This window comes from Neophocaena asiaeorientalis, unplaced genomic scaffold (genome assembly GCF_003031525.2).
Source record: "Neophocaena asiaeorientalis asiaeorientalis breed wild unplaced genomic scaffold, Neophocaena_asiaeorientalis_V1.1 scaffold134, whole genome shotgun sequence".
Classification (NCBI taxonomy): domain Eukaryota; kingdom Metazoa; phylum Chordata; class Mammalia; order Artiodactyla; family Phocoenidae; genus Neophocaena; species Neophocaena asiaeorientalis.
Window position 1 is genome coordinate 27267578 of NW_020185339.1, and position 12743 is coordinate 27280320.

A 12743-nucleotide genomic window follows, 5' to 3' on the forward strand; every position below is an offset into this window, starting at 1 on the left:
GAGAGGCCACAACAGTGAGAAGGCCCGCGTACCAAAAAAAAAAAAAAAAAATTGCAGATAAAGGAAAGCTCTTAAGAAATGGAAACAAGGGTGCATAGTCCCAGTTCTGCTTCACAGGGTTTACAGTGTAAGGAGGGAGCAGGACAGATAAGTTATTAACAAATAAGACCATTCTAGTTACTTAATTAAGGTATCCATGAGATGAAAAAAAAAAAAAGCAGGCATAGGATTAGTGGTTTGGAACCTGGGAACGGTAGTCAAGGATGACTCCTTAAAGGAAGGTGCCTGTAGCTTTTATATAAAGAGAGACAAAAGGAGGATCTATGACATGCAATGGGCAGAGAAAAGGAAATTGCCCTGACCTCAGCTTTCATCAGAGCTTGGGAAGGTTTTTTTTCCCTGGATAGCATCTGGGGCTGACCTCCAATGCTGTGTGTCCTGTTCAGCCAATGGGAAGCTGGCCCAGACCCTGCAGCAGGCTTACCTGCCCACCGTGGACTACACCACCTGCTCCAGCTCCTCTTACTGGGGCTCCACCGTGAAGAATACCATGGTGTGCGCTGGAGGAGACGGAGTTCACTCTGGATGCCAGGTGAACACAGGCGGGAAGTGTCAGAAGTCTCACCCCAGGTCCCTCCCCTCTCTGTTTCCCATCCCCCACCTTTTACTCCCTATTTCACACCTACTCCCACCCCTATGTACAGACTAAACTTTGTATTCTAGCATCTGAAGGAGAATGATTCTGTGCTACTATGTCTATATTCACAGAATCTCCAAGTTTAAAGGAACCTTAAAATTCATCTTGCCTGTTGCCCTCTCCCACCTCAAAAGTTTGTGTGTTGGTATATGTGAGTGTTCTTTAGAAGTTATTTGTGCCCTAGATTTTTTTTTTTAATAAATTTTTTTTTTTTTTTTTGGCTACGTTGGGTCTTTGTTGCTATGTGTGGGCTTTCTCTAGTTGCAGCGAGTGGAGGCTACTCTTCTTGTAGTGCATGGGCTTCTCTTGTTGCGGAACACAGGCTCTAGGCGTGTGGGCTTCAGTAGTTGTGGCTCACGGGCTTAGTTGCTCTGTGGCATGTGGGATCTTCCCGGACCAGGGCTCGAACCTGTGTCCCCTGCATTGGCAGGCAGATTGTTAACCACTGCACCACCAGGGAAGCCCCTGTGCCCTAGATTTTTAATGGCTGCCATGGGGCTAGGCCTGGAGTGGTGGTTGTAACTGTGTATAAGTTAGCTCCCCTCCCATCAACCCCAATTTTTCTTATAGCTCTTCCACCACCACCCTTTTGACCCAGTATTATTGATAGCAGAATGTATACAGGTGAATATGGTAGGGGAAAGTGCACAAAATAGTTTTATAATAGTATATATATAAATCATCTTCTGTTTAGACAAGATCAATCACCAATGCACCATCTTACAGATTTCTTTTTTTTTTTTAATTTTTATTGGCGTATAGTTGATTTACAATGTGTTAGTTTCAGGTGTACAGCAAAGTGAATCAGTTATACATATACATTTATCCACTCTTTTTTTTTAGATTCTTTTCCCATATAAGCCATTACAGGGTACTGAGTAGAGTTCCCTGTGCTATACAGCAAGTTCTTATTAGTTATCTATTTTATATATAGTAGTGTGTATATGTCAATCCCAATCTCCCAGTTTATCCCTCCCCCACCCTTATCCTCTGGTGACCATAAGTTTGCAGATTTCTTAATGCAGTTCAACAAATATTCTTGATCATCTGCTAAATACTAGGCACTGTGTTTGATTCATCTTTGTATGAAAGATACGAAAGATACAAAGATAAATATAAACACAGTGTCTAGTGGAAGAATGGGAAGAGCAGACATAGAACAGAACATTGTAATACAATGTGGTTAGTATGTATAGGGTGATATGGGAGTTCAAAAGATTGGTACTTATCTCTGCCTGTTGGTGTCGGAGAAGACTTGCCTTCCCTGAGAAACTAGAGTCTGTACTGAGTCATAAAGCTTAAATAGGAGAAAGCCAGGCAAAAAAAGAGGAAAAGGTATTCAGAGAGAGGCAACATGAAGAAAGGCATGGCCCAAGAACCTAGAACACAGAGAATTATAGGGCATTCCCTACCGTTAGAGCAGAGGTCAGGGCCCACAGCCTCCAAGCCCAGCTTGCTGCCTGTTTTTACGTGGTCCATGAGCTAAGAATGTTTTTCACATTTTTTAATGGTTGGGAACAAATTAAGAAAGGAATAATATGTCATGGCACATGAAAAATATAAAATTTCAGTGTTCGTTAAAAAAAACTTTTATTGGTATACAGCCTTACTTGTTCATTACATATTGTTTATGGCTGCTTTCACGGAGTTGAACAGTTGCAAGAGAGACTGGTCTGCAAAGCCTGAGATATTTACTCTTTGGCTCTTTACAGAAAAAGTTTGCTGACCTCTGAGCTAGAACATAAACTGTTACCATAATAGGGAATGTCAGGAGATGACACTGGAGACAGGTAGGAGCCACACGACTTAGGCCTTCAAATGTCATGCTTGTGGGACATGAACATTTATCTTAGGCACTGGGAAACCACTGAAGAGTTCTAAACCGGAGAACAGCATGATCAGATTTGCCTTTTAGAAGCACTCTCTGATGACAAGGTAAGCATGTTTTTTGGGGTTTTTTTTGCAGTACGCGGGTCTCTCACTGCTGTGGCCTCTCCCATTGCGGAGCACAGGCTCCGGACGCGCAGGCTCAGCAGCCATGGCTCATGGGCCCAGCCGCTCCGCAGCACGTGGGATCTTCCCAAACCGGGGCACGAACCCGTGTCCCCTGCATCGGCAGGCGGACCCCCAACCACCGCGCCACCAGGGAAACCCTAAGCATGTTTTTGAAGAGAGCAAAATTAGCAGGGAGACTGCTTAGGAGACTCTTGCAATTATCTAGGCAAGAAATCTGAGGGCCCGAATTAGGGCAGTGGAGAGGAGGAAGGAGGATCAAGAATGACTTCCAGGCATCTGATTTAAGTGATTTGGGGGAGGTGTTGATTGCCTCTATGAGACAATATTTATAGGATTTTGGAGGGAAGGCTGAGTCTGACAAGTTGAGTCTGAGATCCCAGTGGGACATTCAGTTATAGTTAACTGGTAAGAAACTATATATAAAGAGAGTGGAGCCTGAAGGAGAAAGCTAGGCTAGAGAAAGGCTTAACGGGAAATGAGATCCCCCAAAGTCCCCCACCCCCCATCCCCACCTCCCCCAGGGAAAAGTGGTAGAATGAGGGAAAAAAAAACAAACAAACAGTGAGCTGGGGGGAAGAACTGTGATAACATAAATATTTGAGTGCTTCAGAGATAGTTGGAGGACAAAGAACCCATAAGGATCTAAAAAAGAGGTAAGAGAAAAGCATAGTAAATAAAGGTTTCACAAAATCTCAGGAAATTCTGATAGATCATCACATAGTATGCATTGCAGCCAGGAGCCATGGCGGATAACTGAAAGTGGCTACTTCCGCAGTTGGCGGGTCACTGGTAACTACAGCTAGAACAGTTTCAGTGGAGTGGTGAGGGCAGAAGCTTGATTGAAGGGTAAGGAATGAAGAGGCAACACTGGGTCATTTGTAGAGATGTGGATGGACCTAGAGTCTGTCATACAGGGCGAAGTAAGTCAGAAAGAGAAAAACAAATATCGTATATTAACACATATATGTGGAATCTAGAAAAATGGTACAGATGAACCTATTTGCAGAGGAGGAATAGAGATGCAGACGTGTGGACATGGGGCAGGGGGCAGGGAAGGGGTGGGTGGGATGAATTGGTAGATTAGGTTTGACATAAATGCACTACCCTGTGTAAAATAGATAGCTAGTGGGAACCTGCTCTATAACACAGGGAGCTCAACCCAGTGCTCTGTGATGACCTAGATGGGTGGGATGGGGGGGAGGGAGGTCCAAGAGGGAGGGGATATATGTATACATATAGCTGATTCACTTCGTTGTACAGCAGAAACTAACTCATCATTGTAAAGCAATTATACTCCAATTTAAAAGAAAGAAAGAAAGAAACATAACAAAGAAAGTAGAATACTCTTTCAAGAATCTTGGATGAAAGTGAGGAATTTTACAAGTCTGGTAGCTTTAAGGAGGATGACAGTCATGGAGGGGGTGGATCTTTTAAGAGGGAAGAAAATTAAGTGTGTTTCTGGGCAGAGAGGAAAGGATCCTGTAGAGTTGGAGAGAGGGAAAAAATGGATGACACAAGATCCCGGAGGAGAAGGAAGAGATGAACCAAGAGCACAGGTGGAGCTGGCCTTGAACAGAAGAGGGACACAAAAATGTGCATGGACATGAAAGAGAATGCAGGCTGGGTAGCTGGAAGTTGGCAGGTGTTCTGCAATCTTGCTTCTATTTACTCATGAACAAGGAGTCAGATTAAATGCTGAAAATGAAGGGACAAGGGTTGTTTGTGTCTGGACTGATTAAGGTGAATGGGTTTAGAAAGACTGGCCTCCATGATGTTACTGATATAGGCTGAGGTTGGAGACCATGCAATAATCATAATGGATATATGATTCACTCCATTCAAAGATCTAGTTGTAGGGAATGGATTAATCCAGGGCTGGGTTTTCATGCGTTATTGGGACCTAAAGACAAGATTGTAGATCAAATGCAAGCTCTAAGCTAGGTGGAGAAGGAGGCTGGTAGGCTGGCTGAAATAGTAGAATCAAAGATTAAAGGGGGGCTTCCCTGGTGGCGCAGTGGTTGAGAGTCCGCCTGCCAATGCAGGGGACACAAGTTCGTGCCCCGGTCCGGGAAGATCCCACATGCCGTGGAGCAGGGTTTTTTGTGTGTTTGTTTTAAAGATTTTTTTTTTTTTTCGATGTGGACCATTTTTAAAGTCGTCACTGAGTTTGTTACAATATTGCTTTTGTTTTATGTTTTGGCCCTTTGGCCGCAGGGCATGTGAGGTCCTGGCTCCCCAACAAGGGATCGAACCCACACCCCTGCCCCCGCACTGGAAGGCTAAGTCCCAACCACTGGACCACCAGGGAAGTCCCTAAAGGGTTTTTTTTGTGAGCATTTAGAACTACGGAAGTAAGGTGAGCAACTCATCCCAATTTTCCCAGGACTTCCCTAGTGTCAAATGAAAACAAAACAAAACCGCACAGCCTAGAAGTTGAGAGTTATGTTTTATTCAGTGATCTTACTAAGGACTATAGCCCGGGAGACAGCCTCTCAGACAGCTCTGAGCAACTGTTCCAAAGAGGTAAGGGAAGGATCCAGGATATATTAGAGTTTTTGCTGAAAAAAAATCATGGAGACAACCATCAAAGATTACTGCTAATAACAAGAAACAGACATTTCAAGTGAATGATTTTAGTGTTTTTCTGTGTATGGGAAGATGCAAGAGTCTGGGCTTACAGAAATCATTCCTTTGATATGCATCGTAACTACCTAGGGCCAGTATCATTTTTCTCCATCCTGAAATCCCCTCAGGATGTAGAAGGTGGCTGCAGTGGCTGGTGGCTTGATGGTGGGCAACATTCATTGTTTCCCAGAATGGAAGGCAAAATTCTTTGTTTACTGACATGGCAGGCAACATTTTTTTGTCCACACCAGTGTCAAAACTTAAAAGTCCTATATCCTGGGAACCCTATCTGCAAGTTGGGGCAAAAAAAAAAAAAAAAAAAAGATGAACACATAAGTCAAGCTCTTACAGGTCCTCACCAGCCACCTTCACCTATAACCTCTTAAGGTTTAACCTTTCAGAGTTTAATTCACTTTCCTCTGCTCTCTCTCAAGGCCTTGAACTCTGAAAAACTAGAGTACTTTTCTTCTTGCTGCCACTCCAGATAGGCAATTCTCTGAAGCGATTGTGTCGCCAGGTCTCTTCCCACTGGAATTTCCCAAATATTGTGTCTTTGTTTTCTGGGCTTTCAGATTTCTGGGTCCCAGCCCTTTTCCTCAGAGTGGATTCACTAAGCCCCTCTCACCTCAATCCACCGTCTCCCACCGAGCTCTTTCCCAGCTCTTCCTTCTGCCCTAATATCCTCAGCCACACCCCCCATCGCTACAGTCTTTGTTTCTTTTCAGGTCAATTAGCATAAGAAAATCGTATGATATACAATTCAATTACCTTCCATTCCTCTAGCTTAGAAATACTATCAAACCCCTATTAGAATTTGAGTGGAAGATATTTAAACTGTTTTGTTTTGTATTGAGTACAATAGTCTAAAGGAAGCATCTTCTTTTCCTAAACGTAGTTGGGATGGGGTACAGCTATTTCCTTTTTAAAAGAGTTATCCGCAATTTGAACTTTTGGTCTCTTTCCCTAGTTCTTCTTTTTTTAAGTTTTAATTTTTATTGAAGCTATGTGTATTAAACTGCTTAAGGTGGCCAATAAAACTATGAGGCCTGATAGTGGGAAAGAACAGTCATAGTGTTCTTCCTACCACCTCAAGCTCTCCCTCCCTAGAGGGGACCACTTTCAACTCTTCAGCTGATTTCTTTCAGTGTCTACTTCCACCTCTCTAAAAGCATATACTTATATTGCCACTAAATTTTTCAGCTCAGGCATTATGCAAGATGTGCAACCTCTCTTCCTTTTACACATATATACTTGCCCCCAGCATGAACTTTTCTATCTGCACCCACAACCTCCCCAAATAATTTTGGTTAAATTAACATTTAGTATTTATTATGATTATGTAAAATGCTATTCCCTGCATAATTTTGTTTTCCCTGGGGTTAATAATTGTCTTTTTAAAGTTGCATAATGTATACTCAATGTATCACCAGTTTAGCCCCAAACTCTCCACTAATTTATAAGTGACCTATTTTATCTTCTCTTGTTCTGTATCTTGGTATGGGTCTATCTGCATTCATTCTGAGGGACACTTAGTGGGTTTCTTCATTCTGGAAACTCCAGATCTTTGCTTCTGAAAATGTTTATTTATTGATCATTTCCTCCCCTCCATTTTTATTTTCTCTTTCTAGAATTTCCATTATTCACACATCTACCTCCTAAATTGGTCCTCTTATTTTCATATTTTCTCTCTATACATTTTGTCCGCTTTATCTCCTAACCCAGTCTTTCATTTCTACTATCATAATTTCCAAAGGCTCTTTTTGTTTTCTGAATGCTCTAATAGCTTGCTGTTCTTGTATCATGGATGCAATATTAATCATAGTTTTGTTGTTTATATTCTTCTCCCTGCATAATCTTGGTTGCCTTCATTTTTTATTTCCTTCTCTTTGTTTTGATCTTTATTTATTTTTTTAAATAAGGAGGTTTTAAATTTTTATTTATTTATTTTTAAATTTATTTTATTTTTGCCTGCATTGGTTCTTTGTTGCTGCGCGAGGGCTTTCTCTAGTTGCCGTGAGCGGGGGCTACTCTCTGTTGCGGTGCGCGGGCTTCTCATTGCAGTGGCTTCTCTTGTGGAGCACGGGCTCTAGGCGTGCAGGCTTTGGTAGTTGTGGCTCAGGGGCTCTAGAGCGCAGGCTGAGTAGTTGTGGCACACGGGCTTAGTTGCACTGCGGCATGTGGGATCTTCCTGGACCAGGGCTCGAACATGTGTCCCCTGCATTGGCAGGCGATCCTTAACCACTGCGCCACCAGGGAAGCCCCTTTATCTTTATAATTGAGGCTTTCTTCAGATGTTTGGTCATCCTTGACCATATGCTCTTATTTCAGAGTCGGACAGTGAAGAGCTGATAGGTAGCTCTGAGCCTTAGGTGGTGTTCATCTATAGTGAACTGCTTTGTCAGGGGATCTGGCTAGGCCATTTCATTGGGGGACTTCCAATGTTAGTATCTTTAGATCTTCCCTCTTGTGCTGGTCAGATTATCCAAAGAAATATCTTCCAATTTTATGTCTGGAATCAGAGAACTGACATTCTGGGAACTGAGTAAGGAAACGAGCATCAAGGTCACAGTCTGTAAACTCCAGTTTGTCTGATTCTAAGCCCGAGCACGTAACCACTACCCAATACCTCACTTTCTCTTCTCTTTACGCCAGTTTAGTTTAACATGTTTTGACTACCTACCCTGTGTCTAAAGGCTAAGTCTAATTAGACCCGTTGGTCTGAATGCTGGGGATAAATAAATCATTAGAACAACTTATTCCCCTCACCCCAGGTTCAATTTAAGTCGGTAACAGCTATTGAGCCTAAGATGTTCAAAGTTCTATGCTAGCATCGTGGAGAGGAAAACATCAGTAAGATGCATTTCCTGTCTCAAGAAGCTCACAGATAAGCGTGGGAGATAGAAACAAATTATGAAACCAAAACACAAGGCAGAACATGACATGAGTGCTACAAAAGAAAGGAAGAAGTGCTATGGTCGTTTAGAAAGGAAGAGGAGGTTCATCTTGATTGAGGGGATATGAAGGAAGTGGGGATCTTTTTTTTTTTTTTTTTTTTTTTTTTTTTTAAAAATGCTGTGGCCTCTCCCGTTGCGGAGCACAGGCTCCGGACGCGCAGGCTCAGCGGCCATGGCTCACGGGCCCAGCCGCTCCGCGGCATGTGGGATCCTCCCGGACCGGGGCACGAACCCGTGTCCCCTGCATTAGCAGGCGGACTCTCAACCACTGCGCCACCGGGGAAACCCCGAAAGTGGGGATCTTAATTGGAGCTTTTAAACAATACAGGATTGTACAGAGATGGGGGTGGGTGGGCGTAAGCAGAAACAAAGGCCCAAAGATCAAAAGATCCGGAGTTTTAGGACACGGCTTCTCCTCTCCACAGGGTGATTCTGGGGGTCCCCTTCATTGCTTGGTGAATGGCCAGTACACTGTCCACGGTGTGACCAGCTTCGTGTCCAGCCTGGGCTGTAATGTCTCCAGGAAGCCCACAGTCTTCACTCGGGTCTCTGCTTACATCTCTTGGATAAATAACGTGAGTCCTCTCAAATGATGGTTTGAAATAGGGTTACCTGGAGACCCAAGCACTGGCTGGGTTGGGGAGCAAAAGTTAAGCAGGGGAAGCCATCCTCTTCCTCACCGCATTCAAATGTTTACTCCTTTCCCTTCCTCCATAGTGTACTTTCGCTCGATAACGTTGCCGTCCTGAGTTCCACTTCACATACCCACTAAGAATGCTTCATTGTATTGTTTACTGCTTAGGGTAAGGTGGGTGGTGGCAACAGCAGATCTGAACCAGGTACATACCAGTGCTGTCCAAAGTCAAAGCCAAGGGGAAAATGGCTTCCCTCTCCTGGGCGAGGGAAGAGGCACTAACCTTCTCCTCCACCAGTTCTTTCTAAGGGCATCATGAGAATTTGCTCTACCCTTTGCCAAGAGGTTTTACCACCTTAAACAATGCTTGAGGGTTAGGTGAGACTATACCTACACTGACCTGGTGGTAGAGCCTCACAGCTATCCCACCTATACCCTCCAGTCTTCAAACACATTCTGGAGTCTTGTGGCATGAACCTTGACTCACAACCGGTTCAAGGTCTGCCCTTGACACTAAGTCTTGAGTATGTGCCTATAACATTGAATTGTCCTGACACAGCTGAGAACTACTTCCTGCCCCCGCCGCCCCCATAAACCCAGTACAGGGCCGTGCTCAACTGGGAGCCCTGAAGGGAAAAGAAAGGAGGTAGGCAGAAGTTACTGACTGGATATAACCGGTTTTTCGTTCAGGTCACTGCCAACAACTGAACATTTTCTTGTGTCCAACGGCCTTCCCAAGATGATTCTTTGATCCACAGCAGGACTTGAGGCCATCCAGGAAAAACCATTCTAACAGACTACTGAGCCAGATGCAGAAATGCAAATAAAATTGAATATATATATTACCCTGTGTCTTTTTTTTTTTTGCGGTACTTGGGCCTCTCACTGTTGTGGCCTCTCCCGTTGCGGAGCACAGGCTCCGGACGCACAGGCTCAGCGGCCATGGCTCACGGGCCCAGCCGCCCCACGGCATGTGGGATCTTCTTTTTATTACAAATAAAAAGCCCCCTGTGTCTTTTTATTTGTAATTAAGCCCTCTAGTGGAAATGCAGTTATAGGGCCTGAGTTGGATTTCACCACATTTCTGGGCTCGCTCTTCCATTTGCTGCCATCTCTATCAGTTCACAAACTAAGCCAAGTGAGAGTGGTCTTACATTGTCCTTTTTGGATTATGTTAGGACCTACTCATCCATTAATCTGCCCATCTGTCCCTCCTCCCAAACATATTTGCTATATTCAAAGGCACAGAGGGCTTTAAAATGTTCCTGAGTGACGAAATGTGCCCTGACTCTCCCAAGTAGACTGTAGGCTTGTCCTTCTTTTGTTTCTCCCTTCAGTGCCTAGAACAATGCTCACCCCAAGGTTCTGAGTCATGGCAACTACAAGGATATATTAAAGATAGGAGTACAGGATTAGGTAGTAGGTCAGATGCCAGCAGACAACGTAAGTGACACATTAGAAAGGAGACAGAGAGGAAAGAATAGAAAAAAGGAGAAAAGAAGATAAGGAACAAAGAAAGGAAAGGGTTGAGGGGAAAATAATATGTGGTCTCAAACTAAGTATGAGTCAGCACTTCAAGGCTGGACAAAAATAAGCAACCAGATCCGGGGTTCTATAAACCACAGAGAACTGGGAAGCTGATAATTCTGTCCTATCCTGGCCAGGGCTCAGTCTGTTAGAGTGGCCTGTGATAGAGTGAAGAGGGAACTGAAAGGAGAAGGCTAAGAGGGTGAAAAGTAGCTTTTCATAGCCATCACTGAGGACCAGACAAGAGGTACCGGGAGAGTTAACATTATAGCAGGAGAAACTGGCTAAGACCAGTCTTGCAATTTATAGGCTGCTGTGTCAGCAGAGGCCTCTAGAACAGTGTATACACCAAAAGAAGCTGGGCTAGACAGGACACCTTTATTCCCAGCTCACTTCTGCCACTGAGGAACTGGGTAACCTTGGGCAAGTCACCAACCCTTTCTGTTACTCAGTTTCCCTACCTAGTTAACTTCTAAAGATGTTTCCTGCTCTAATAATACTATATGATTTGGTGACGACCAATTTCAGTTCCCAAGGGATTGGCACTGAAGACGGTTTCTTAGGAAGCAGTGGCTGGGCTGCACTGCTGAGGATTGCTGACAGTGACCCAGGTGTCAGCCTCCTTCTGCTAGTGACACACCTGTTGTCATTGCCATCTCTCCTCAGTGTTCCCACAGCACCACAGTCCTCCCACTTGCCCCCACTCCTCCCCACCCAACGTGAAGTCCTTCCATTTTCCTCACTTTGCCTCTTCTAGACCATCCCCACAGCTAGCGTTATAACGGAATAAACCCTAATGACCTATTACCTGAAATTTTTGTATCCATTTCTAGAAATGAATTAAGCACATAACATTATAAACATCTGATTAACAACCTACCTCAACGTCCAGACATTAAGCATTTTGAAGTCAGGGATCACATTTTATTTATTTATTTATTTATTTGCGGTACGCGGGCTTCTCACTGTTGTGGCCTCTCCCGTTGCGGAGCACGGGCTCCGGACGCGCAGGCTCAGCGGCCATGGCTCACGGGCCCAGCCGCTCTGCGGCATGTGGGATCTTCCCAGACCAGGGCACGAACCCGTGTCCCCTGCATCGGCAGGCGGACTCCCAACCACTGCGCCACCAGGAAAGCCCAGGGATCACATTTTTAAAATTTATTCTTGGCTTCCCCAACACCCAGCAATGCCTGTCACATGGTTGACCCTGAGTGCAATATGCCTTTCTGGGGGAATGACCTGAAAAACAATAGCAGAGAAGGCCCTCCAATTTTGTCTCAGACCTCCAGCTTCCCTCGCCAGTCCTTAGGAAGTGTATTTTGTCCCTCTTCCTTTCTTTCGGGGAATTTTACTTGTACAATAAAATCCTTGAGTAAGCAGTTCCTCCAAACCCAGAGTCCTAATTTCCAGCTATCCCCTCAAACATGTCAGGGAGTTACTTTCTTTTCTTTTTCTTTCTTTTTTTTTTTTAAATGTGGTCCTCTCTGCATTAGAGATTAAGTTGAGGGTTTTTTTAAATTAATTAATTTATTTATTTTTGGCTGCTTTGGGTCTTCGTTGCTGCGTGCAGGCTTTCTCTAGTTGCGACGAGCAGGGGCTACTCTTCGTTGCGGCACGCAGTCTTCTCATTGCGGTGGCTTCTCTTGTTGTGGCATGTGGGCTTCAGTAGTTGTGGCATGGGCTCAGTGGTTGTGGCGTATGGGCTTAGTTGCTCCGCGGCACGTGGGATCTTCCCGGATCATGGCTCGAACCCGTCCCCTGCGTTGGCAGTGGGATTCTTAACCACTGTGCCACCAGGGAAGTCCCAGGGAGTAACTCATTTGGAGACCTTCTACCTGGAGAAGAAACTGTTATAATCTGAGCAGTCCCACCCCAAGTTACACAATTGATATCCTCTCTCCATCTAGTACACTGTACTAGTTCCTCCAGCTAGAAAAATCTGCTCCCCACCCCCAGCACAGGCTTCCATACCCTCATCCTCAGCCTTTTTTCAATAAAGGTCCTCTCCTTTCCTAAGCATCCTTGTTTCTACTTCTAGCTCAGTTGTTCCTCCCTTTCAAGTCCAGATCTGGAGTTCTGTCCCCTTTGCTCAGCCTACCCTACCAGATCTAGGTTTAGAGCTGTGAGTGAAAGAATGTTGCCTGCCATATCAGTAAACAACGGATGTTGCAGCCATCAAGCCATCACACTACAGCACCCCCTCCCCCAGTGGTGAGCCCTGAGGGAACTCAGGAGAGAAACAGGATGCTGACCATCAAGCCATCAGCCACTGAATCCACCCCCAGCCCCA

General features: G+C 44.6%; 1 protein-coding gene across 1 annotated transcript in view; it reads left to right on the forward strand.

The window, feature by feature from the left end:
• Window positions 1-9769, forward strand: part of CELA1 (chymotrypsin like elastase 1) — a 19859-nt gene extending 10090 nt beyond the window's left edge. Inside the window, exons 9-11 of the mRNA XM_024736570.1 lie at window positions 447-592; window positions 8718-8867; window positions 9617-9769. Of these exons, the coding sequence (XP_024592338.1) occupies window positions 447-592; window positions 8718-8867; window positions 9617-9634 (314 nt within the window). The 3' untranslated portion in view covers window positions 9635-9769. The remainder of the gene's footprint in view (window positions 1-446; window positions 593-8717; window positions 8868-9616) is intronic.
• The last annotated feature ends 2974 nt before the right edge of the window (window positions 9770-12743 follow it).